We start from the raw sequence: 27396 nt of genomic DNA, 5'->3' as shown, positions 1-27396 counted from the left end.
GTGCAACTGACTTACTGTGACTGAATTAAAATATCTAGAGGCAGGCAGAGTACATGCTGTGTAGAGATTAAAGAAGGGAGCAAAGACATGAAAATTAAATCCTTAAAACAGAATGTTGCAATTGATTTTATATCCTCCAATTGCAACATGAAGGCCCATCCTGACCCCAGTTCTGCAGGTGCTCAGAACTTCAAATACCTCTTGGAGCTGTTGGGAACAGAGATGCTCATGTTTGGCAGGAGAGCTCCCAGCATGGGGACACCTTTCTGAGCAGGATTTCTGCACTGGGCTCTGAACTTTTGCTATTCAGTGTGGCAGGCGTTTTGCCATCAGTATCAGGACAATCAGGACTGTCCTACAGGTTTAAACCACAACGGCTGTAAATGCTGAAGCAATGAATTTGGTGGCCTCTCTGGTGCATTTGCATTTTGGGCTTCTTGAGGGCTGCCCAGCTGGAGTGTGGCAGCTGCATGGGATGTCTGGGGATGTGGAAGAGGCTCAGCCTGTGGACAGCATGCTGCCTTTTCCCTCTCAGATACCAGTGTAGGCTGGAGAATGAGCAGGCTTCCTTTGCTGAAAGGCAGGAGCTGGGGGAGGGATGGCACAGCAGGGCTCTCACAGCTCAGCTTCGCAGAGGAGGAGGAGAACATTTCAGTCCCTTCTTGTCTGTGGGGAGGCAGACCTGGCTAACATTTACTGAGGAGCACAGTGAGGTTTAGAAGAGCTGGATTCTGGTGAGGATTGTCCTTGCTGCCTATGGAGTCTGCAGCCCTAGGTGTCGTTCTTGTCCAGGTGTAGAAACTGGAGGGCAGAGCTGGTCACCCACCAACTGCTCTTTGGAGGTGTCTGATGCAGCTTTCTTGCTTGGTGATGATGGCTGAATCTTGCTTCTAAGCTGAGTACAGCAAGGCAATTTTTCTGGTTATCTGCTGCTCCTCAAATTTTCACAGTAATACAACTCCTGGAAGCAGGATTTGCCTCACTGCCCTGGCCCATTCAAAGCAAGAAAATGCCATATGGTCTATAGATTAACTACCTGTCAGGGGATTCCTTCTCTGCTGCATGAAGGTGTGATTCAGTGTGTCCAAACTGTCAGAAGGAGTATGATCTCTCCCTTCTGGTGTAAAACTAGTCTACCCAGGAGCTGCATCCCAGCCTCAGGTATCGTCCAGGTGCTGCAGGATGTGTCCCCACAATTGCTTCTACCCTTTACAAGAAGCTGCTAGATCTTGCAGCAGTTGCCATAAGGATGCAACAAATCTGTGCCAGTGCACCTCAGACAGTGGGGCCATTATGTCACCCCTGTGGCTTTGGCTTTTTCACCCAAATCCATGGCCCAGCAGGGCTGGGAGCGAGCAGAGAGCAGAGCAAAGGCAGCACAGCAGTCCATGGCAGAACCTTGGCCAGGCTCTCTGAAGCCTCTGTGCTCCCTTGTGTTATCACACAGCACTGGTGGGGTTGGCCTGTTTGCCTCCCCCTTGTCCCAGATCACAAAACATCTGGGATTTTGACCTGTCAAGGGATGCTGAGTATCAGACAGGAGCCAGAGAGCTCAAATACATGGTAAGGTTCATTTGATACCTGAGGGCACGGTGATAAAATTCCACCTTCCCCACACAGGAGGGACAGACACTGCCAAGCTGGGTGAGGTCCCCAGCAGAGCAGAGCTCACACAGACCACAAACCCTCTGTGCCCAAGGGCTTCAGGAATTCTACATGGTATTTTAAAATGTGGATGGAGGGGAAGCCTTTCTTCAGGTTCAGTCTCAGGTACAGGTGTTTCTGGTGGGAATTAGCTACCTATTCAATGTGTCCTGGGCCAATGTTTAAAACCATTTCCCAACAAATCTTCCCTGAAGTCTGAACTCTGTTGAGCCATGCCTGGATTATGTGCCTTGCCGTGGATCTGCTACCAGCAAGAGCCTGATCCTGCACAAAGAGCTTCCTTCAAATCCCAGTGGATTTTGATGAACAATGGATGCAGGATTGAGTCTGGAGGGAACGCAAACTATCAGAAAATTATTCCCATCCATTATTTTGATCCTTCCATTTTCAAATTGAAAAAGCAACACAAAAATAACACGGTGTTTGCAGCCAATCCTGCTGATTGCAGGGCAGTGTGGAAGCATGTCGGGGTTTGCTTTCTTCTTTTTTCCCTCCTGTTAGCAGACAGAATAGGTGAAGAGGTTGAGCTGCAGATCTCATTTCTCCTGTTTTGCTGCTTGTGAAGTCTGCCAACAGAATCCACCTTGACAAAGTCAAGGACTCTGCGTTTAATGTTGAACTGAGTGAATAAATTATGCATGAAATTGTGTCGGAGTCTCTAGTGTGCTCTAGAATTGCTCCTTTTGATATGAAAGGTTAATTCAGAAAGGAGTCCAAAATAGCTGGAAATTGTGGGGATAAGTGGATAGTATTCACTGTTGTGAGCTGTTATTACTAGAAATTGCATTCCCTCTCTGGCTTCCCTAGAGATTTTGCTTTGCTGGTGAATATAAACTGTTCTCAATAGAATAGCGTTTAGGAGTAACAAGAGTGTATGTCCACACACAGTAAAATATTCTAATGGTGTTTTAAAAGGAAACTGTACTTTTTCATGTATTCTGTGCACCCCAAGGATAGATTGCTATTACATTTAGGTCAAGAACAAGGCACAGGAAAGGTAATAAGTTTTGAGTACATCTTTATTACAAATATGCTGACTGTATGATCCATATCAAAGGAACTGGGCAGTCATTTTTTTTCTGATTGAGTTTGTATGTGCCTTATGAGAGTGTTGTCTCTGATCAGGACTCCAATCAAGTTTGCTCTGAGCTTTGGCAGAAGATTCATTCATGTTTTTATTTGGGATGTCCTCTCCCTTATCTTTTGTGCTGCTGTGCCCTTTCTCATGGTCACTTTTGGTACATCTCCTCAATTGAATGCAGTGTTACACTTTTTTTTTTTTTTAATCTGAAAGGAAATTAATGACTCGCTGTAAGCAAAAGCATTAATTTTAGCCAAGTTTGTTCTGAATTAAAACTCTTATTGCCATCTGTTACCATCTATGATGACTCTGTAGCAAGGAGCAGGGATTGCACTGTAAACACTCAGGAAATTAGTTTCAGCAGGATATTTTGCAGGCAGATTATTTCCTTCTGGATCTCAGCTTTCCTCACAGTTGGAGGCATTTGGGCTCTGCCTCTCCAAGAAAAGGACAATGGCATCTCCAGAGTGCTGTGAGGTCCCAGGCAGGGCCTGGCCCAGTCTGTGCTGGGAGGGCCAGAGTGTCAATCCCTCATTTTAAACCCCCTCATCCATACTGGACAGCATGGAGTTGTCCTTTCCACCACTGTACCCATCTTTCCAGTGCTTGGCTCTGCAGTTAAAGCAGATCTTTTATTTTCTGGCTGTTTTTGTCCAGCAGTGGGTGCTGGCAGTGAGGAAACCCTCTCCAGGGTGGTGTCCTGGCCATGGTGACCACCTGCCTGGGTGACCTGTGTATTGCTAGCCAAGGGGCTCCAGGAAACAGGCATTTTCGTCTCCCTGTGGCAGTCATCCTGCTGTTTAGAGGCTGCTCTTAAGGTAAGGCTGGTTCAAGGAATTTCATGGATTCCTCTTATAGCCCTGGAGCTGTTTCTAGCTAAATATGGGAAACCCAGCAGCAATTATGAACCTGTGGAAAAAAGAAGCTCAAATGAAGGCAGGTTCCAGGACAAACTCAGGTTATTCCTTCCATGTGTCAGGTATCTGGATGCCCAAGTGACCTTTCTAGTTGGTCATTCAGGACTCAGTGAAGTGGCAGAAGAGAAATGCCTTAGAAACCATGGCCTGGCACACCCAAGGACAAGCCTGGTGTGCCCTGGTTACACATCCAGCCCAAGCACCCTCCTGGGATGGATGCTGTGATGTTGAAAGGTGGTTTATCTGTATCAAAAGACAGATAAGAAAGAGATAAGCTGTCAGCAGGTAGGCAGTACAGAAAGAGGGCTGAAATGAGAAGTCCAGCTAATATCCAGAGAGCTGCACAACTCCATATGGACCTAATGAAGTCAATGCATAAAAGTGAGATTCTTTTTCATTAGGGAGCCATCCCACTGAGCAGGAGTAACATATGTTCAGCCATGGCCACATCTGTTTCTGAATGTCTGCCCCCCACCTCCTCCACCCAGGAAGGTTACAAGTCAGAAAGTGGTGATAAGTCATGATAATTACTTGAATTTGGCTTTGGCTCTTCTCCCTGAGGAATGTGACCTCTAACCCTCTTTGTGATGGGCTCCTGCACCCAGCTTTCATCTTCTGACCCTTCCTGAAGTACCCACGTTGGACAGACTGACTGAGGTGCAGCCTGATGTAAGATTCTCTTCCACAGTAGCAAAAATGTCCCTGCTGCTTTCCACCAACGTGGCTCAAGAGGGAACCAGGGCAAGAATTTCTTGTTGGTCATGAAATGAAAAGCTGAATCCCAGGAATCCAGATGTCCCAGTTTCTCCTACATTTATAATAAACCAGCATATATTTGGCCTTAAGGTCTTCTTTCATTGTAGTGTAGTGTGTCCTAAATGTGGTCTCGTGAATGCTCTCAACAGAGTTTCTGTGCTATCAAGCATCCACAGTGAAATGTGACTATCCAGGCTTAATTCCCCACCACTAACAAGCTCACAATGACACCAGTTTGCACAACAGAGGAGTTCAGAGCTTCAACAATCTGCTTTCCTTGATTTTCTTGTCTGATCCACACACTCCTGCCTCAGAAAGGCTCCTGAAATCTCTCTTTTGGAGCCATTAGCCTTACTTACTCCCAAAACCAAACCAGTTTTTCACATTCTGTTGCCTTTGTTGATGCTTTTGCTGGTGCTTCCCAAGGGATGGCTCATCACTTCTTGTGCACAAGGTCTCTAAACACAAAAGGGAAATCTGGATGCAAGAAGCACCATTAAAAGTCATGGTAGAGACAGTGACTTCTGGAAAACAGAACTGTTTCTCTTTTCCCTTGAAATGCAAAGACTTGAAAGCATTTCTGCTCCCTGAGATAGGTGGATGAGCTGTTGTTTCATTGCAATGCACACAGATGCAGTTAAATAGTCCCAGATGGAATCTGAAATATTCCATAGCAGCCTCTTGGGCAGCGAGTGCATTAACTGCCACAGGAGAAGGCTGTAAAGGCTCCCATCTGGTCATCCATCAACACTTTTATACATTATCATCAGCAGCCTGCTTGGAGGGAAGGTGTGCCACATTTCTGAAAATCCAATTAGATGATAGCAGCCAGTTCTCTTTTATCCTCTCTGTTGCTGAGCCATCCAAAGCATTTTTTTAGATTAAAGAAACATCATTTTCCTTCACAGGGGCTATGCTGCTTTATCTCTATCATGACCTGTTCTTTCATGTGCTTTATAATTCTATATTAATTGGGATTTCAACCTTTTTCCTGCTACTGAAGTGGGACACACTAGTTTGCAATTCCCAGATCTGCCTTATGCCTCCTTTTTTCCCCAGATTGATATAATTGCCACTCTTCAATTTGTTGATAGTTGCTCTTTTGAGAGGAGAGAACTTGCAGCACCTCAGTGTCAGGGTTTGGTGTCAGTCTTACCCTGATGGATCAATTTACTTTGACTCAAGGTATGCAGGTGTTTCTGCTGTGACTCTCAACACCATAAGCTGGGACGAGCCATCCTCTATTATATCCTGATTTTCCTTGAGAAGTTCAGAGATTCATTACTGAAGAATTGTTTGCAAAGCATGGAAAGCTCCCAAGATCTCCAGAAGCATTTCTAGCAGCGTTACCTTAAAAGAACAAGTTTCTGTCTGGTTTGGGGTTTATATAAACAACAAATTAATGGCAACATGTTAAACTTTCAGGTAAATAATGAGTGTTTTCTCCAATATAATTTTTTCCCAGGCATTACATGCTGAGGACGAGCACTTTGATATAGTCTTTATTGATGCTGATCAAAGGAATGCTGTTCAGTACTACAGCTTTGTCATGGATAACCACTTGCTGAGCATGGATGCAGTGATCTGTGTAGAGAATACACTCATGAAAGGACAAGTCTACCTGGAGAACGTATCAGATGAAAATGTACTAGCAGTCAGAAAATTAAATTCAGTGATTAATTCAGATCCTCGTGTTGAGCAGGTTAGTGCAATGCCATTGGTTAAGGTGCCCGCAGTGCTGTATCTATGGATTTTGCAAAGTACTCTTTAAAATACTTCTTTTGTTGGTGCCATTATTCAAAGGACCTAAAATGAACTCAGATTTTATTATAATTCACCTCACTTGAGCTCTAGGTATGAGTTTCTATATTCAGGAGTGGTCCCTGCTCTGTCTACATCTTATAGTGTGTAAAAGGCAAGATAAAAGGAGAGCACTTAAAGACTAAATAATCAGCTCTACAGCACAGCTAAAGAATCACCACTCTGCTTTAAAGGCTCTGGGGGCTGCAGGGCATCACCAGCACAACAGGAGTCAGCAAAGAGAATAACAAGAAGAAGTAATAGGATGCACAAACAATATCTTGTGATTTTAGAAACTGGAGAGACAAGATTGCATTTTTTTCCCTGGCGTTTGTGTAAGCAATGAGTTTGGAAGAGGAAAGGGAGCAAATTCAAATGCCTGAAATATTTGTCTTGAAGGGAGATTCAACTAAAGAACAGGAGTAGGGGAAAAACTACTGTGGCCTGATGATTATCCTTCATGTCAGTGGAATTTGGGTGACAGAAAGCCAGGTACCAAGCAGATGAGCATTGTGTTGTATTTGCAGGTGATTTTGCCTGTGCAGAGTGGTCTGAGCCTCATCCGAAGGAGCCCTGTGCCTCCAGATGCAGTGATTGAGTCCAAGGTGGGTATTTCCTCTCTGTGAGCATTTCTGGGGATATTTTGACTCTGCCAAGGACAAGGACAAAAATAATTTTCAGAGGTTTGGTGGCAAGAACCCAAACATGTGGCACTGTGATCATGGTTTTAGCAGCTAAGAGCTTGGCACCCTTTAGCATCACCAGTCCAGGGTTGCACTAAAGATGATAAATGCTGATTCTTTGCAAAGCCTTTCAGATCAGCTGGTCCTGTGATGAGTCTCTGGAAGGACTGGTGTGCTGCTCACCAGGTGTCAGTGCCTGGTGCTCTTCCATCCTTCCCATGCATGGGAAGATGGAGCTGAGGACCAGCTGTAATGAACCAAAACAACATTTCTGAAATAGTTCATGTTTTTGCTCAAATGCAGCACAGGATGGCCTCCTGTGCTCTCTGAGCTGGATATTTTTAATGGCCTTACATTTTGCTTGTCCTAAGGAAAAAATGGTGCTTTTATCTTTCTCTGTTTTATGTAGTGGGCATCATCCAGCTGTAATGAAATTCCCATCTGGAATCTTAATGGCCTACCTCAGTAAACCCAGACCCAAACATGCTGGTTGTTTTGCAGTTTCTGAGCACTCCCAAAGCTACACCCACTGGTAATTCCTGGCATTTCAAACTCAATATTTTAAACATCTTGTATTTTGCATTTTGATTCCAGTCAGGGGGAAATGATGTATGGCAGCTGATCAGATGACAGCTTGGTTTAAGTTATTGGCTGATATCTTTATTTGTGCACCAGCCTTTTGAAGATATTTTGATTGCACTCTACTTGACCCAAATCCTGTCTTTGGAACCTTGTTCTTAGCCTCTTAGCTGAGCCTGAGGGCAAGATTGGGCCCTGGGGATGAAATAACTACAAGACTTGATCAGTCAACTTCTGAGACTTTGTACCCAAGCCAGGCTAGGAAATGCCATACACTGCTCTCCTGAAAATGGAATGGTTGTGGCATCTCCCTAAAGCACAGCCCTTCTGCTCCATTGTCTGGCACCTTAGTGCTGTGTTTGATCTTAATATCTGTATGGATAAGGGGGCTTTTTGGCTTGAATTAGTGATGCTTTTTGTATTAATTAATGGGCCAAGAAGACATGGATCCCTGCTCATGCTCCCACCTCGTTCTCACCAGCAGAGTCCTTCACAGCTGTCAGTGAGCTCTGCCCCTGACTGTGCAGGGTGTTTGTGCTCTTGTTTCAGGCAGAAGTGGTGAAGGACGATGTCTTCTGGGGCTGCGGCCGGCGCCGCATCCTGGAGCGGCTGCGCTTGGACGGCAGGGTGGCCTATGTCACAGGAGGAGGGCAGGGAATTGGCAGGGCCTTTGCCCACGCCCTGGGGGAAGCTGGGGCTAAGGTGGCCGTGGTGGATCTGGTGCTTGCCAAGGCAGAAGCGGTGGCGTGTGAGCTCAGCCTCAAAGGTAAGCGCTGAGCGTGGTGGGCGCTGTAATGGGGGCTTTCCTCCTTCAAATCTGACACTACACTGCAAAGCAATCACTCCCATCCAGCCCTGGTGGGGAAGTGGTTGGAGTGGAGGATTTTCATGCCATGGGCACAAAGCTTCTCCTGCCCTGTCAGTGTTGCGCCAGCAGTCACTGATACCACACCATCTGCAAGAATTATTTGTCAATATAAACTCTTCTAGAGAGGCAAAGTGATCCAAACAAAATTCCTTGCTAGAAGTGTCCAAAGTGGTGAGCCATTGCTGACAGGAACAGAGAAGGGTCACCCTGCACAAGTGAGATCTGTATGACCAGCACTGGACAGAGATGGTGCTGCTCAAAGTAAATCATGCAGGCTTCACTATGGGTGAATGAAAGATACAGCCAGCAAACTCACCTACACCCTATTCCAGACCCTCTTCCTACCACGAGCCAAAACACCAAAACAGGGTAGTTGTATTGTCAGTCTGAATCTCTCATTGTGCTCTTTAAATTGAAGACAAGTAATTTTTCAAGCCCTCTTTCAAACATGTATTTAAGGTCAGGTATGGGAACAAAATACTGATAGACATAATAAGTAAAATCCCAAATAAGAGGTAAAATCCTCTACAAGCCACTTCTGTTTTAGCAGTAAAAACAGAAAATGTAACATAAAATCGAATTTCCTCCTAGAGCTGTGCTAAACTGCAATTGTAAAGGGGAAAAAGAAAACTGGAAATATAATTTTAATGATAAAAGAAAGGAAGTACTACTCATTTTATAATTCATTCTGTGAGATTACACCTGAGCCTTCTTCAAAGTTCAGTACTTCATTGTCTCTAAAGATGGACAATTACACAGGAAATTTTCACATTCCCACCTGGATAAAGTCAACAGTATTTTTTTCCACTCTGACTTCTGCCATTAGAAACCATATTCTCCAACAAAACCAGCCCCTGCAGATGTATTTATATCACCCAGTCTCGGGAAGAGACAAGGACTGGTGTCATTCTCGTTCGGGTACCATCCTGAGGCTCCTCAGAGAACATTTAAAACAAAACATCCCTGTCTGCACAACCCCAGCTCTGCTAAGCAGGAGACACTTCACATGGAGTGTCAGTGCAATGGTTAAAGCTCTGATCCCAAATAATGACCTAGAAGAAAGTGTCCAGTTCCTATTACAAATTCTTGAGTCATCCATTCCCTCCTTCCCTGAAGCTTTTATTCACCAGAGCCAGATGGTTTTGGCACAAAGTAGCTGTGCCCTACACCTTAACTCTCCTTTTGGACATTGTTTCCCTGGGAGATCCTGCATATCAAGCAGAGCTGTTCAGACAGAAATGGGCTACTTGATAGAGCCATGAGACTTTGGATGCCAACAGCCTATTGGAAAATGAACTTAACTCATCTCCAGGGCATTTTCAGTAGGAGTTTGATCATCTACCCTTCAATGGCTGTCCTACATCTCTGCTCCTTCAGCAGTGGGCTGCCAGCCAGGAGGAGGTGGGGGGTTGTTCCAAAATGCAGTCGGAGAGGTCATGAGGCATGGCAAATATTATTGCAGTCTAAAGTAAAGAAAATCTCACTTCTCACTCTTTACACATCTTTATCCTTTGAGGTCAAATATTATCTATCAATTTGACCAGTGCAGCTGGTCAGGGCACATCTCTTCCATCTCATGATGGGTTTTGAGGTTTTGAATTTATTGTCGCTCCCTGTTGGAACAACCCCCAAACTTTGTAAAGCTTTTGTGCAAGGGAATTATATCCAAATGCCCGTTTTTGGAAAGGATCTGAAAAGGTCAGGTTTTCAATCTCTTTCTCTCCAGAGGTAACTAGAGATTCTAGCCTGGACCTCAGAAGCTTTCCCTTGAAAACTTTTTGTTGAAATCAATGTTTCCATGAAACATTTTGGCTTCAAAGAAGTAGCATGCTCTGTTGGAAATAAATTTTGACAAAAAGGTTCAGCTAGCTTTACACTCAAAATATTCACATGAGTAAATTGAAGCAATCATAACATTAATACGTATTTTTCCTGCTGTAATAAGGACAAAGGGGCTGTGATTTCTTTTTCTCTGTGGCTGTAGATCTCTAACTCAAAGTTGGAAGCTCAGTGCCCCAAGTCATTCCCATACTGATACTTTTTCAAAACATTTTACTTAGCTTGCTTAGAGCTGCTCTGCTTCTTATATCAAGGAGCCCTTTCCTGCCTTTTGGGATGGTGCCATCATTTCATGATGAGTTTTAAACATCAGAACGCCTGTGATCTCAGTTTTAGCTTTGTTAGACAGCTCGGGTGTAGGTCCCTTGGCTGCAGGGCTCTTTGTTTTTAGATCCTGTGTGAATACCTTTTTCAACAGTTACTAATGGATCCTGACTGAAGAACCAAAAATGATGAAACATAACCAAAAAATCCTAAGGGTTACCTTCCACTACACACACCTCTGTCTTCAGGGGGAATCACTGCCTGTACCCTAAGGGAAGAATTAGTCTGATGGGATTTTTAAAATGTGCATTTTCACTGTAAACTATGCAAATGCCTTGTGCAATGTCACTCCTGATCTTCCTGTCTATATGCAACATGTTACTTCCATTTATACCGAGACACCAGACATGAAGCCCATGGCAGGGGGACGTGTGCTTGTCCCTGCAGAAGGACACCTCAGGCATATCCAGCACAGTGATTTTCTCCAGCACAGAGCCCCTGGGCTCCTCTCCTGCCCCCCTCATCACAAACCTGTCTCCATGAGCCCCACAAAAGTGAGCCGAGCACTGTGGAGGTGCACTGGCCCCACCTGTGCTGGATGTCTTGCGACTGTAGATTTGAAGCTATTTTCCCATAGTTTGTTTTATTTATTATTTTTAACAGGTGGTTTGAGAGGACAGTGGAGAGACAGAAAGCGGTTTCCTCCCCACTCTCAGAGTGCAGGAATATCAGATAAACTGATTAACATGGAGTGTGGGACTCTGGTTTGAAGTGAGCTTGGTTTCACTGTTTGTTCACTAGACACTCACATGTGGCACCTTTTGTCTCATTTTTATAAACTGACCTATAAGATGAAGCTCTAAATGGGGTGAGAGTTGGAGGGCAGGTGAAGAGTCTTTCTGTTACCATTAGTAACACACTTGCACCCATTTTATCTGTAAATTGAAAAAGGAAGATTGCAGTAACTCCCTGTGTGTTACATGTCTTGATAACAATTAGGAGGAGCAACAGGGGCTGTCTGGCTATTATTCTTTCAGCATGTTTAGCATAAAACCTGCCATAAAATAAGAGGTCTTGTTTTGTGGCAGAGCATGCATCCATTTTTTATTTGTCAGTGTTTTTTCTCTGCCATGGAAATCAAGAGAATGGTGCCATCACTGAAAGGGACAGGAGCTCACATGCCCTGGCACCCCAGAGTGGCATCACCTCGGGCTGAGCACTCTGACAGGCTCCTGGAGGCACTGGAGATGAGGAGGAGCTTTTCCATACAAAAGCCTCTTTCCTGTCATTTTTTCACGCACACACCACTGGGCAATTCCTGCTTTGCCTTGCTTTCCTGGAAACCTCCATCTCAGCTTCATTTTGGGAGAGACTCCTCCTGGAATAGGCTTATCCCTTCGTTTAAATGTTTAATCAGAATGATCTAAAATAGGTACCAGTGTGGAACAAATTTGTCATTTATATATAAGAAAAAGATCTTGCTTTAATAGCTGCAACTTCCTTCCCAGACTGCTGATCATGGTCCAACCCCAGTGGTGCCTCCCTCCTTCCTTATTTAAGACCCATTTCACCACAGCCCTTACTGGTGTAGACTTCTTTGGCTTTGAGGATGGGTATAATCCCAGTGGCATCAGGTGCCTCAGCAGGTTTCTTATGCTGTCTAACAATAAGGTTATTTAAAGCTGATTTTTATGATGAATTAAATGAAATTATTTGCAGATCAGCCCTGGTGCAAAAGTCAATGGCTGGATTATTTCAGGAAAAAAATGCAAAGCTTCTTCATATTTCAAATTTGGTAAATCACTTCCAGATATTTGCTTTATTCTGGCAGTGTGATTTGCAATAAATAAGTCACTATGACTGCCATACCTGTGCCCCTGCAGGTATTCCCACTTAGCTCCCACCTAAAACTGGTTTGGTTTGTCTGAGGCTCCCATCTCTCTGCAGGCTGTAGCTCACCCAGAGGGCAGTTTGGGACAAATTAATTTGATTTCTGCAGCATCTTTGGGGGGGACCTGGCATAAGAAAAGCCTCTGCAGAGTGGCTGGGAGCTGGGGAAGCTGCAGTTGAGGGTTTGGACAGAAGATGGTGCAGTGTTCCAAGCTTCGTCCTGCCCGATGGCAGCCGTGCTCCCGCACCTGGGCTCCAGGCTGCTCTCCAGCAAGCGAACCTCGCAGCAGTCAGCAACTTTACAAAGGTATTGCAGTAACAAACACACGTTCTGCTACTACTCGTGGAGCAATGAATTAGGTGGAATATATATACACACACATTCATATATAAAATACAGCCATATATAAAATGTCACTATATATGTATAAAAAAAAAAACAGAAAAAAAAATAGAATTTTTTTTTCCCCCTGTGAATTCCCATGCTGACTCCATCACTCTTATTTCAATGCAGGCATTAAAAGCCTTGCCCTGGCAGCAGATGTAAGCAAGCCTGAGGATGTGCAAAGGATGGTGGGTGCAATTGTGGCTCGCTGGGGCACTGTCCACATTGCATGCAACAATGCAGGAATCAACCTGAATTCTGCAAGTGAAGAGACTTCCCTGGAGGAATGGGACAAAACTTTTAATGTTAATTTACGAGGATTATTTTTGTGCTGCCAAGTAAGTGTGAAGTACTGCACTGGTTTGTTTTGCAAATGTGTACTAATAGTCTAAGTGTTTACTTTATCTCATGATATAACAGCACTTTATTAATAATTATCACAATAAAATTGGTCCTAGTTTTGGTGGAGTTTAGGAGAGATTTGCTTTATATTAATTACAGATTTTGGTCAATATATTCAAAAGCAGCTGGTACTTCTTGGCTACCCAAGCCCAGGCATTAAAGAATGGCCAAAATTTTTTTTGAACAGTGGTTATTTGAAAACCATAGAGCTTGGAGGGGGGAATTCCCAACATTTGAGATTTTTTTGAAAAAATATTTCCAACAGTGGAGAGGTGTGAAACGGCAATGGGATTTTCCCCTGCATCAGCCATTTTTATACCAAGTTTTTATATCAGGTACTTAAAAAAAAAAAGTGTTAGCACATCAACTCTTCTGAAAAGACTAATTTATTATCATGTCATTATTAGCACAATCACAGAAAGGGTCACTGGTCTTTCCTTTAATTTCTGTCACAGGCTGCAGGCCGCATTATGCTGAATCAAGGATATGGGAAGATAATTAACACAGCATCTATGGCAAGTTTAATAGGTGAGTGATGAGAGCTAACAGTTGTGCTTCAGAATCCATATTTTAATTACTACCGATGCTATTTGAATCAATTAAACCTGTATTGGGAAGGAGTAAATCACTGACATTTCGTATTAGAGGAAATGTACTACAAAATTTTTATTGATATCATTTTTCAACATTTATCTGTCCTCAGTGTTTTAGAGCACTTATTACTTTTTATAGAAAAGGCAGAGTCACCTTCTCTGACTCTGGAGCAGATACCAGAGGAGAGGTGCTGCTCCCTCCATGCTGTTCCAGGCAAACTCCTTGGCACGTGGGAAGCTGAGCCCAGCTGAGCCCTGATGCTTACAAGCCACCCAAAGGATTTTGTGCCAATATTTTTCCTGGTACCCATGGGTTTTATAACATTCTCATTGCCAACAGGTGCCTGCACCAAGGCTGCTGAATCAGCAGTGTCATCAAAAGGACCAATAAACCATTGTAACATATGGAATGAAATCCCTACTGCTGAGCTAATCTGGAAGGCTGCTGAGCTGAAGCCCATGTAACAAAAATTGATCAATTACACAAATTAACCATAGCCCTTTAGGAATTTATTTTATTGGTCTGGACATCTGTTGCAGTATTGTCCAAATCCAAAAATCAAATGGTGCCTTGGGTTGCCAAGTTAGGCAAGAAAATCTAGTAGCTATAAAAGTACAACTGAAAACCCCTGTATTAATATCGTGTCCATCTGCTGAATGTTACATAAATATGCAGTCTTTTTATTTTCCTTTGGATTAATGTTTATTTTTACTGTGCCCAGTTTGACATTCAATGTCATTCTACTCAGTTTATTGCACAGTAACTTTAAATGGTTCTTCAAAAATCCATTTATAATGTTGTTGTTAATATTTTTTCAAGTGTCTTTACCAGCTGTTTTACTTATGCTTAAACACAGGCACCCAACTTTGTAAAGTTGCAAAAACTCCCCATGAAAAGTAGTTCTGAAAAGATTGTGAGGCTTTAAATTTCAAATACCTCAGGCTTTCCTGCTCTGCTCTGAGCAGTCGGGCTCTGGTCTGTGCTTGGGCTGTCACCATCCACATCATTGTCACAAAGCAAAATTTCCTGGGATGTAGTCCCTCCTGGAGAAAGTTAGGAAGCTCTGGGAATTGGCACAAACTGGGGATCTGCTGGTTTGGCACACATCTCCCAGCCTTGCTGCAGCCCAGCAGTGGTCTGCTCTGCTTCAGGAGAGGTTTTTTCCAACTTTTCCATCAGGGCTTGGCACAGCTCTGCCGAGCTGGGTGGTGATGCCATTCCAACACAGCATCCATCCCAGTCCCAGCCTGGAGCTGCTCCTCCTTGGCTGGTGAGCCAAGCCCAGGGGATCACATTTGAGGGCAGTACCTGTCCTGGAACAGAAAGGAACATTGGAAAGCAGCCCTGAGAGCAACCTGGAAGGGTCATCCCAAGATGCATTTAAATGTCAGTGAAAGTTAATACATGTTAGGCCAGAAGTTAAGAGATGGAGAGATGTGTTTACCTTCTGAACCTGTTTGAATCTTGGCATTGAGAAAATCTAGTAGTTACGAAACTACGACTGAAAACCACGATGTTCATATCATGTCCATCTGCTGAATGTTAAATAAATATGTTGGTTGGTTGGTTATTTAAGTACGTTGGCCAACTGGCATAGTATGAAATGTTTCTAGAAATAGTTAGGGGATATTTTTTTTGTTGTTGTTGTAGGTTGAGTCCTTCCTAAGAGATACAGGAAAATGAGGAGACACTTAGCAGGATAGGGAGGTTTTTGTTTGTGATTTTTCCAGATACACTGCTCAGAATCAGCTTTAATTAATCAAAGATAAGCTGCATACATTTTGCATATGTGCATTTTGATTCTGGTGTTCCAATGGAATTATTCCAGGCGTTCGCTCCAGCAGCGGCGGCTCGGCCGTTCACACAGGTGTAACTCAGGGCTGTAATTTTTACAGTGAACATCTTCAGGGGGAAGTGTCTGCTCTGCTCTGTGTGCACCTCTCACTAATATTGTGTGGCTGCTTCAAGGTCAGGCTGGGAGCCTGATGCACCAAACAAGGGTGTGACAGCAGTGTCAGGTTGCTGTGGTATAACCCCACGGCTCTTCCCTCCCACCAAGCATGGGAGAGACAATCTAGGAAAAAAAGGTGAAACCCGTGGGTTGAGATAAAGACAGTTTATTAGGACAGAAAAGGGGAGGTAAATAATAATAAGGAAAAAAGAACATAAAAAACAAGTGGTGCACAGTGCAGTTTCTCACCACCCACTGACCAATGCCCAGTCAGTGTGCCCACCCAACTCACCCCAAAAAACCAAAAATATTTGTTCTTCAGCACAATGCCATGTGACTTGAAATATCCCTCTGGCCAGTTAGAGTCAGCTGTCCTGGCTGTGCCCCCTCCTAGGTTCTTTTGCCCTGCCTAGCAGGGCAGCAGGAGGCCCTGAAAAGTCCTTGATTTAGAGTAAGACCTGCTCAGCAACAACTAAACCATCAGTGTGTTAACATTATTCCCATCCTAAATCAAAACACAGCACTGTAACTGTTACTGGGACAAAAAAAAAACCCACCCCAAAACAGCCAAAATCAGAACAAAGGTGCTTAAAACACAGCTGATGTGATGGCAGAATTTTTATCTGCTTTCTCCTCTAATCTGTCTTGAATAGGAGTGAGTGTCCTCGCTTCCCAGAAGCCTTAGCAATGCAGATTTTTTTGTGACACTGCTGGAGGCATGGCTTTATTCACAAACCCCATTTTGCATGAGTTTGGAGGGTTACAGATTTGCTTTTCTCTCTGTAAGAGACCACCTTATGTAAGGGAAGAGGAGGTGGTATGTGGTGTTTAGCTGCAGAAATCCCACCCAACGCCAGAGATTCACAGCAGCTGTTGGCTTCTCCTTGAGTTCTCCCAACTAAGAGGGGCTGAGTGTCTCAGCAGGGGAAAATTTCACGCCCCTACTTACCTTCTTCAGATATTCTTATAAAGACAAAATACCATGGAAGGACTTTTGATAGCTGTGTCCCATCACCCAAGTCAGAGGCTGATTCCTGTGGCTTGCAGCACCTTGTTCTCACCCACATGCACTGCAGGTGCAGAGCCAGTGCCAGAACTCCTCTCCTCTTAGCAAGTGATCACCAAAATGATTTATCACAGACAGACATGTTTGGAAAGTTTAGCAAAGAACTGCTTTTGGGAGGTTACAAGGTTAACTACCGAAGTTGTATGTAACTTGGAGCTGATGCATGGCAATTAATCAAGAAATTACATTCCACTTCTCTTCGAGAGCCCCCACGGCGCGCTGCGTCAGGGGGCAACAGGCACACACTGAGGGCAAAGCAGTTCTGCTGGTCAAAATGCAAATTATTTCATATTGAACAAAAAAGGGCACAGAATAAATGCTGGCAGAGGAGGGCCATGGTAAGAAATGCTCTTTTTAGCAAAGGAAAGGTCTCTAAGTTCTAGCAAACCTGAAGCATATGCAGAAAAAACCCCTCTAATTGTTGCTGCCATCATGTGTGTGCTTTAAATCTATTCACAAACATCTCTGTTCAGGGCAAAGGTCCTTGTTCACATATTCACTGATTTGCAGCAGGGCTTTTTGGCTCTTTCAGAGTTTGGGTAACTCAGTTATCACCTTCTTTCCACCCTTTACACTGACATATTCAAACCCAAGATTTTAAGTCAATAAAATCAGTAGTGGGTGTGTTGGGATGCCATGGGTGGGGGTGATATAGAACTGATGCATCAGCTTAATTTATTGAGACCAGTTTAATGCCAGCTACCAGTGCTGCTTATGTGCTTCCATCAAAATGTTGGGAGCTGGGGTTTGGCTGCTGAACCTTGCACAAAGCCAGTGATTCCCTTTCTTCCAGGGCTCAGCATTATCCAACCCCACAGGCTGGAATTGCCTGTCTTTGTGACTACTGATATTTGCCCTGATTTCCCACTCTGTCCCTCCATCAGAGTCAGCAGCTCAGTGAAGCTCTGTGCTGCTACAGAGCTAATTATGGATGGATGTTTTGCACTGGATTTGTTTAATGAAGTCCTAATGACAGCCAGAAAAGTCCAAGGAGAGATATTTTGTGGGTGTGAATGCCAACACCTGGACTGACTTGGATTGACTCCCGTGGGTTTAAGGCACTTTACACGCACTGGGGATTTGTCCTTAAGTAGCTTTCACTGAGCTGGAGAGGGGCAGAGCCACCCGAGCACACGGCACTAACAAGCTTGAACATTGTAATTAGCAAGCTGATCATTTTCTGTCTTTGACTGACATGTGACATCTCTGAAACATTTTCAAAAGCTTCAGATTTTGAAAGTGGTGGGTGTTCTGAATTTTTGGGATGCACCTGTGTTCACATCCACACAAACATTAGTTAGATCATAAGATGTGTTTTCCTCAGACTATGGATAATTTAAAAATTAGGGAGAATAATTTGTTCCAAGAATCTATATATAATAAGTTATATAAAAATCTATTATGCACTTATATCATATTCTATCATATAATGTCATATCAAACAATTTACTGTTACATTCAGCTATCACATATTATCTACCACATAATATTATAAATAATATTCATATATTACATAACACAGAATACATATGTTAGACATTATATAATTCATTATATAATATTTTGACATATATTTTGATTATATTTATATTATTTATATTTTGATATAATACATGATAATATATTTTATTGGTGTTGCAGTGCAGAAGTACATAAACATACATATGTGTACAATATAGGAATGTGTATGTGTGTACATGATTATTTATCTTCCTTCAGAGCTGTCAAGTATTGCATATATATGTTTAATACATTGGTTTTGTCTTTGCCCAAACATGGGATCTTTTAAATGTCTTTATTTTTATTTTCACCATTGTTTTCCAGCAGCCCATCTGCTGAGACAAAATTGTTAGATGGCAAAATACATATTTAGGGGTTTGTGTTGTAGGTGGCTGAATTCTTGCTGCTCCCTGCCTGGCGCCTGGGAAAAGGGCAAATAGCTCATCTCAATGCAGGGAGTTGTCTGTATAGTGCCTGAGCTGTTTTAATTTGGGAAGAATAAATAATTTTCTTCTTCTGAATCCCTTGTAGTCCCTCACCCACAGAAGCAGTTGGCGTACAACGCCTCCAAAGCCGGGGTCGTAAAATTAACACAGACATTGGGAGCCGAGTGGATTGACAGAGGAGTAAAAGTCAACTGCATTTCCCCGTAAGTAAAATGTAGTTTCATTTTGAAACTACAAAGGGAATGAAATGTGCTACAAAGCTGAAATGAACACTATCTCAGCAAATAAAGTTTCTAATTAGCAGGTGGATTGCATCCCTTTTTATGTTGTCTTTTCCTTAACAAAGGTTTAAATACTTAGAACCAAGCCTGCTCTGTTGCTGTGTATACTCAGGGATTTAAGGAGAGGTTTTAGCGTTTGGTAATAGGTTTTCCAATAATGTGAAGGGTAGTTTTTAGCATTTCCCTTCCAGATGAAATATTTCCTTAGTCTGTCCAAGCCTTCTGTGGTTAAAGAAAGGGTTTTTGACAATTAGCAGACAATACTTCTTTTCCCTTTTTACTCGAGACAAATACATAGGCACTTTAAAAGCTACATTTTACTGAGCTACTGTTCAGCTCCAACAGACACAGGAGGCCAGGTGTAGTTTTGTAAATATATATATATTAATTATAAACTACATTTTTCTTATTTTTTGAGATTTCAAGCTCTATGTTTTAGGGTATTTATTCACAAAGAAAAGTTTTCCTACCAGATCGACTTTGTCTCTCCCCGATTCTCACACACATGCCCAACCAGTCATTTTATTAAACAATTAGCAGTGCATGATAGTGCTGAGCAGAAACCCAAGTGGATAGCGTTAATTGGAAGCGGTCAAATTCTGTAGACCATTGAAGTCAATCAGAGTAACTAAGAAGGGCAGGATTTTAACCCAGGAGTTAAATTGTAATAATGAAGATAATAATGTAGATCAAATTAGGGAAAACAAATTACATATTTTAATCCACAAAGTGGAGGGGGAGAAAAAAAATCACAGAGCTTAATGGCAAGTGCTTCTGTTTTTACCACTGCTCTGCTCTCCCCTTGCTTGTGCTAGCTGTCTTCCTTATGATTATTTATTACTAATTATACCAGAGACTCCAGCCGTCGCTCTACGTGATCCACAGATTCTTTCAACAGCATCTTACTTCCTAATGGGATTTTCCCCATGCCCATGCTAGCAGCACTGTAATGGTGCTCCTACAACTAGCACTAGTGAATTTACACTGGCTTTTGGGAGCTGGGGAGATGAAGGGAATTAGGGAAGCTCAGCAGGACCTGGCAGGAATTGTGTCTGAAAACATACGGGTAATCTGCACCAGCAGAGGTGGGATACTTGTGCCACATTCACAGCAATTACAGATGAGAAGGCTCTTACAGGAGGAATTACCCATTTCTTAGGAGCTTACATAAATTTAAAAAATAGGCACCAAATGATCAAAACTCATTGTTTTGTACAGCTTGGAAGCAAGCACTCACTTCTAGAGAAGTTAAGTTTCTGGAGACAGTTGCCAGAGCAAGGAGAAAAAATAGCTTCTCTTTCTACTTTTCAAGGCAACACAGGGTTGCATTTTGATCTCACTTCTAGAGAAGTTAAGTTTCTGGAGACAGTTGCCAGAGCATGGAGAAAAAATAGACAGCTTCTCTTTCTACTTTTCAAGGCAGCACAGGGTTGCATTTTGATAATCTCTACCTGTCTTAAACTCTAGCTCTGATCTTAAAATCCTACAACAAAAAGCAGGTGATGTATTGCCTTTTTGGAGGAATAGCCAGGAAGGACACATGGAGAACAAATATTTTGCTGTCTTTGAGTTCCCCTGTTGTGAACAGAGCAGATTTCCCTAATGCAGGTGGGAACCTGGACTGAGCTGTTTTGGAGACCAGCAGAACTTCCCTCACAGAACCTCCAGGCTCTGGCTGAGCCCCTCATTATGGGATTGTCCAGGGATCTCTGGTCACGAGGAAGGAGCCTGCAGCAGCTCATGGAGCGCAGATCCCTCATCACATGAGCAAAAGCCACAGGTTTCTGAGTGAATAACTATTCACATTTATATTCCTATCTGTGTGAGATGTGAACCTGCACATTTCAGTGCACATTTGGTCCCATCCCTGGAACTGAGAACCCCACTATTGTTGCTGTCTCTTGATGTGACTCACTGAGGACCAGGGACACATTCAACACACTTGATCTGAGTACTCAGAACAGCAGAAGCCTCAGTGTCCTCTTATAACAGGATGGGATTTTAAGGAGTCTGAGGAGAACAGATGTAGATATAAGGCACAATAGTACCCAAGATCAGCTCTGGATAAGTAAAATATTTATGTCCTACTTTGCCCCTCCCAGTCATGGTTGCATTAAAGCTTTAAGGCACTCCCAGCGTGCCTCTGTCTGAAGTTCCAAATGCTCCAGTCTGGCCTTAAACATTATTTCACCATGCAAACCTTTTGGCCTTTCCCCCCTCTTCCTATCTGGTCACTTTTTATCAACTTAATTTCTTAATGAGTGCATAAAACTTATGCAGAGCAATGCATAAAAGTTAGCAATGCATAAAATGTTATGACAGAGTCCTTAGGATGATTTATTGCATTTATAAAATTGAACATGCAGGCTTCTCTTGCTGGCCAGTCAAACCTGATGCCCAGGGAGAGAAGGTGGCTGAGATTCCCTGGATCTACCTAAAGATCCCTTTGGCTGATGTGCTGTTGCTATCGTGGAACCTGTGCTCAGTGCTTGCACCACCATCCAGTGCCATCATCTCACAGCCTGCTGCACAGCTGATGTAAAAAAATGAAGGTCCTGGAGTCTTCCTGAAATGAAAGTGGTAGTTAAACTGCAGAGGGTGCCTGGCTTTAATCAGGGAACTTTACAGAGCACTGAGTGATGCCCAGTTGCCCACAGGGTTTAGTCTCTTTGCTGGTTCCAGGACATGGAAGTGTGCTGGGTGTGATGGAAGAGGAAATTCTGGGAGGTGTCTGGTTTTTGGCATGTGCAGCATTGAACATGTCATTTTTGCAGCCATTACACTGAATCAATGTCCATTTTTTGGGCTAATTACTGCCTTCTTGATTAAACAGACATGAAATGCAATTATGTGATGACCTTTGGGATGGGCAGCTGGAAGTTGATATTAAGGTCAAATTGCAGCCAGGCCAGCAGCCCTGGGGGATGAACTGTGTTCCCTCCAGATGGGATGCAGGGATTTGGGTGTGGGCTGCTGGGCAAAGAGCCTTTGTGTGCCTTGCATCCTGCCCTGCTCCTCTGAAGGCAGCCACACAGTGCTGCACCAGACTTGCAGCCCCAGAAATCAGGCAGGGCAGGATCACTGCAGGTGTGGGGAACACCCCATAACAGGGAAGGAGAGGCAGAGCTGGCAGGTGAAGGAGCACCCCAGCATCACCTGAAGGCATCCCAATTAAGCAGCTTTACTATCCCCATTAAGCAGCAGTCGTTGCTGGTAAGTATCTTTGGACTTAAATCTTAATTCCTTGGGAGATGTCCCAATTAAGTGGATCTTGTGATTAAACACTTCCTGATTAAGTGGAGTGTACTTAACTCATTCAAATTAATAACTCATCTGAAAGAAATCAAGTTACACACAGATGGAATCTTTTTTTTGCTCTCATTTGGGGATTGAGTGCACGTAACAATTCCAGTTAAGTATCTGGTAAGTGATATTTTTCCTAATGCGTCTCTCAAAGTGGAAATGTTTCAGGCAATTGTTTTTTTCTCCTTTATTTTTAGCAGTCTTTTTTTCCCCCCTTCATGTCCAACATTGTCCTGTGTATCAATAATGAAATATTGATGCTCATATCTAACATTAAGGAACCAGCAGTTTGATATTACATTGACATGCAACAGAAAGCACTGATAGGCTCAGCACTGCATATGAGATGAGGTAGGGAATTAATGCATTGGCAGTTGTCTTTGCTGGAACTGGTTAGGAGCCAACTAAAATCTGCCTAAAAGGGTTCGACAACGTTAAATTGCCCAACTTGGCACCAAGCTTTCCCAGAAGATGTGTAGTATCAATGACATGCCTAATATTTATAGTGCCATCAGTATGTGTGTTTGCAACTTTTAAGTTTTGCGCTATATTTTTTTCCCATTTCTATAAGAAAAATTTGTAGTGAAGTTTGGTTTCACATCTAAATTTTTGTTACGTGGAGTGAACCTAAAGAAAGGTCCAGCAAGAGGCACAGCATGGTGATTTGCAGACTGCAGTGATCAGACCAAAGATCATTTTTCTTAACAGATTGAAAAACGTCCTCTTTTTAGCAAAATCTGTTGTGCTGGAGGACTGTATGTTTTATTCCCTAATATACATTCTCTTGGGGATAAAATGTATCTGTAAATGAAAAAAAAAAAAAAAAGACAATCATATGGATCTTATTCTGGTCTCTGCTAGTGTAAAGCCAGAATGATGATGACGATGGTGATGGTTTTGTAAGCTCAGAGAGGCACGTAAGGGAAAGGAGTTCAATATATTTCATGTCTGCTGCTCAAAGCACGTTTCTCTCTGAAGAAAACCAGTTCTTGAGGAGTTTAGGAAAGCAAAGGAGACCATGGGGCTCTGCTTGAAGGAAATAAGTAAAGCATTCTCAGTCCTATACTGGAATGTGCTTGATTTTGTTACATTGCCAGAACTTAAGTGAGCTGCATTGCTCAGTGTTTCCGAACTGCTCTGCTCTTTATTGACAATTACAACAAAACATAAAGCTGATATTTAAATCCTGCCTGATTAGTGCGAACAGAAATGTTTGGGGGAAAATCTGAATTAGTTCTACTTCATAACAGAGTAAATAGTGGATTTCAGCCTTCATTTAAAACAAAAGGTAAATCTCATACCCAGAATCCAGTCTGTCTCAAAAAATTATTTCCTTGGAAGTCTAAATTGGGATGCCGATGAAGTTTCAGAACAAAACGAGTATTTTTATACTTTGTTCATTTCATATTTATCACTAGCTTGTTTGCTAATTTTCATTTGCAAGAGGCAATTCTTCCAGCTAACTGGCTGCCTCAATGGGCCACTGATTTCTTTGAAGTGACAGTCTGTAAATATGCATAAAAAAGAGATGCAATTAGCGTGTGTGTGGTTCAGTGCAGCCTGATTTCATTGGCAAGTTTACCCACAGTGTTGATAAGCTACATTATCTAGAAAATTGGCCGCTGAAAAACAGCACCTCTGATTGCCAGCAAAGGTTCCAGATAACAGGGTGCTGAAGAGAAATATAATTGAGGTTGAATATGTTAACCAAGGTGTCACATGCTCCTTAGAAGCGCTAATTTATCAGCATGTTGGAATTTTTATTAACATTTGGAATGCATTTCTACCACACTAATGAAGTGGAATTGGCAGTTCAGGTTTTAGTTATTGTCATTTCTGAGAAGTTAAATGTAATTTCTCGTTAGACACAGTTATGTAAATATATTTGTTCAGGGGCTGAAAAAATTATACATTTCGCAAAATACAAATATGTTGTTAAGGAGGAGTATGACAAATCAGTTGCAGTTAAAGTCATAAAAGCCAGCCAAATCCTTGCCCTGCATTGTGCTTCCAGTAGAATCATTTTTATGGTACCTGAAAAAAACCAAACTTAGCAGAGTTTTAGTAAATAGTGGAGTCAGTCATTAATGTAAAAGAGGCATGACAGGAAAATCAGTGTGATTTGTTAGGTGTTGGTTTAAGGGGGATCACACTGGCTGTGTTGTGCTTATCTCTGCCCCTCCTTTTTTTGGGTGGAAAGGCTCTGGTGCCCAGAAGGGTGCTGGCTTTTGTTCCCCTCGTTTGACATATGGGGAGCTGGTCTGTTTTCAGTTTCTGGGCTGTACATAAGCACAATGTATGACATTAGTTGTAGAGGGATGAGAAATTAGTGGAAGGACAACAGTTCCCAAGAGCCATGACAGACCCAACTCAAGGCACTTTCATTTCCAATGCTGTGCTTATTTTCTAGAAAAGAAATTTAAAGTGGTGATTGTGGGTAATCTAAAAGTAAGGGGGTTGTGCTATTAGCTAAGAAGATTGTGTGAGTGTATGTGTACTTGAAAGGAAACCCCTGAGCTGCGCATCAGCAGCGAAAGGTGATGATAGGAAAGGAGCGCTATGGAAGTTTGCACCATGACTTTCAGCAAGGGCAGAGCAGGCTGGACGCGCTACTCTCCTTTGTGCTGTTACCCTGCTTTCCTTCTGAATTAACATTCTGAATTAACATAAAACACCTCTAGGAGCTGCCTTTCCTTCTGGGCAGGACTCGTTGCTAAACCCTTGCTCCGTGTGCTCACTGCAGGGGCATCGTTGACACGCCGCTGATCCGCTCGCGGGAGCTGCGGCCGCTGGTGCGGCGCTGGCTGGCTGACATTCCGGCCGGGAGGCTGGCCCAGCCCACGGACCTGCAGGCTGCCGTGGTCTACCTGGCCTCTGAAGCCTCTGACTACATGACAGGCCATAACCTGGTCATTGAGGGTGGCCAGAGCCTTTGGTGAGAGGCGTCCTGCGGTCTCCCTTCTCACGGGCCTTAGAAAGTGTGTATTAGAGTTAATCTCAGTCCCAGCTTTGGCTTGTGTGACTACGTGGCCAGTTGATATGAAATTATTGTTTTCTTCATTCAGGTGTTAATTTGGAGACTTGTATAATGCACAAGCAGAATAAGGCAAAAAAAAGGGCAATCTTTCAGTTTTCCAGCATTTTCGCGTTTTTCACTGCGCAGTCACGTTTTTGTTAAATTAGTATTTAATGATATAAAAGTGCATTTACAGCAGTGAGATTTGGCTATTATTTAAGTTTAACAGGGGGCATTTTTAAAGCAATCAATATTAACTGGTCTGTGTAGTTTATTGTTCTTAGGCAATTTTTTTGAATTCAAGTTGTTCCAGTGACATCTGTGAGTGGTGAAAAACAGTTGGATGTAGTGTTAAAAAAAATAAATTAGTTCATTACATTTGAACCTGAATGTTGCCATTTTATATTTTCTGGTGTTCTTTAGTTTTTGACAGTGTTTTTATACAAACACCCACATAAATGCCCCTGAAAGAACAGTGCTGCACTTAATAGAGATTCATGGTTGGTAATTATAATGGCTCTAATCCAAACCTATTGAGGTAAGTAGGGACTGCTCATATACTTTAAGTCAAATGTGTGTTTAAGTGTTGATACAACTGGGTCTTTGTTTTCCATGATAGACAGAAGTAAGCAAAGGTCATCTTCCAAATAATTTCTTTTTCCTCTTGTAAAATTCTGAAGACAACTCCTGGGTCTAAACCAAGGCCAGCTCAAGTGATATTGATACAATTCTGTTGGCTGAAGAGCCCCTTTTGGTGATAGCATTGGGTTCATTGCTTATAGGCAGTAAAACGTAGCACAATAACCCCACGGTTCTGATATTGCCCTGGATAAAGAGAGACTTCCATTCTGAGGGCCCTACAGCATAACCTAAGGAGAATTTACGGGAAGAAATTCACTTGCAAATCCTCGTGTCATTTGTTTTGCATTTGGCAGCTCTTTGTTACCATAACATAAATAATTGTGGATGGATGTCATTACTTTGATTAAGTGCTACAAGCCCATGCATTGGCTGGCCATTATTGTGGGGAATTGCTGTAATGGCTTCAGACTTGACATTCACTGCTACGTTGTAAGGTATGCGCCTCGCTGACGTACTATCATCGTTATCATGGATAAAGTGCAAGAAGATACTTGTCTTCATTAAATTTTCTATTAGACCATTGATAATTAATACATATCTCATGTTTCATCTTGAGTCGTTTTTCTGGGGAGTGCTGCTGTTAAGCGACTCAGGGCTAGAGATTTTTGGCTTGAAATCCTTGCCTTGTGTGCATGATCTAATTTATTGACAATGCTCTGCGAACTCACAGGCTTAAGTAGAGCTTGATTTTGGATAAATCTTCAAGAAAAACAATTAAGGATTTAAATGTTTTATTATTTTTCTGGGCTCACAAAACCTTTTCTCTCCTAGCTCCCACACTTGCATCATTTTGTGTCATGCTCTGGAGGGCTCAGTGGAGTTCTCACATCCCTCTGGCTGGCTTTTCACCCAGAGGTTAATGTGCAAACATTGGTGAACTCATCAGGAGCTCTTCCAAGGGATCCTAGAGGGGCTTGTATACTATTGCTTGGATTGCTGGTGAATAGTTTATTACAGCTTCTACCTAAAGTGTAAAATAATGAACTTTAGTTAATTTGAAACACAAACTACAATTGGCGCTGGAACTATGAGCAGTGTTTTCACTTTCTCAGAAGAAAGACAAAAGACTGAATGGACTGCTAAGGCTGAACTTCCATTCCTTACCTGGAGATGGTTGAAGCTCAGCACAAAAGGCACAGGCAGGGCGCTTCAGGAAGCTGAACTTCACTGCCCGGGTTTCGGGAAGACTTTCAGCCAGTAAAGGTCATGCTGTGATTTTCACAAGTTTCAAGTTAAAAACAATACCCAGACATAAAAAAAAAAAAAAATCACCTAGACTTAAAAAAAAAAATCAGAATGATCTCTTAACTAAGCAGCCTCCAGTGTTTGGACTAGAGCTTGTCTCGCCTGCTCTGTTTGCCCCCAGGCTCTGCCTTTGAAGGGCTGAGTGGGCAGAGCAGAGGAATGAGCTTACCTGCACAGGCTGGTGTGGGGCATTGCTGTGTGCCCATGTGGGCCCTGGCCCTGC

The 27396-nt window shown here is 42.8% G+C and overlaps 1 protein-coding gene across 1 annotated transcript in view; it reads left to right on the top strand.

Annotated features, from left to right (window-relative positions):
• LOC121347313 overlaps nt 1-25223 on the top strand; it is a 30898-nt gene extending 5675 nt beyond the window's left edge. Inside the window, exons 5-11 of the mRNA XM_041425892.1 lie at nt 5885-6121; nt 6747-6824; nt 8031-8247; nt 12857-13065; nt 13585-13657; nt 18772-18889; nt 25014-25223. Coding sequence (XP_041281826.1) covers nt 5885-6121; nt 6747-6824; nt 8031-8247; nt 12857-13065; nt 13585-13657; nt 18772-18889; nt 25014-25209 — 1128 coding nt within the window. The 3' untranslated portion in view covers nt 25210-25223. The remainder of the gene's footprint in view (nt 1-5884; nt 6122-6746; nt 6825-8030; nt 8248-12856; nt 13066-13584; nt 13658-18771; nt 18890-25013) is intronic.
• The last annotated feature ends 2173 nt before the right edge of the window (nt 25224-27396 follow it).

This window comes from Onychostruthus taczanowskii, unplaced genomic scaffold (genome assembly GCF_017590055.1).
Source record: "Onychostruthus taczanowskii isolate IOZ18803 unplaced genomic scaffold, ASM1759005v1 scaffold9, whole genome shotgun sequence".
NCBI classification, from domain to species: domain Eukaryota; kingdom Metazoa; phylum Chordata; class Aves; order Passeriformes; family Passeridae; genus Onychostruthus; species Onychostruthus taczanowskii.
Note: the sequence above shows the minus strand (reverse complement) of the source record. Positions and strands in the feature narration are given on the sequence as shown.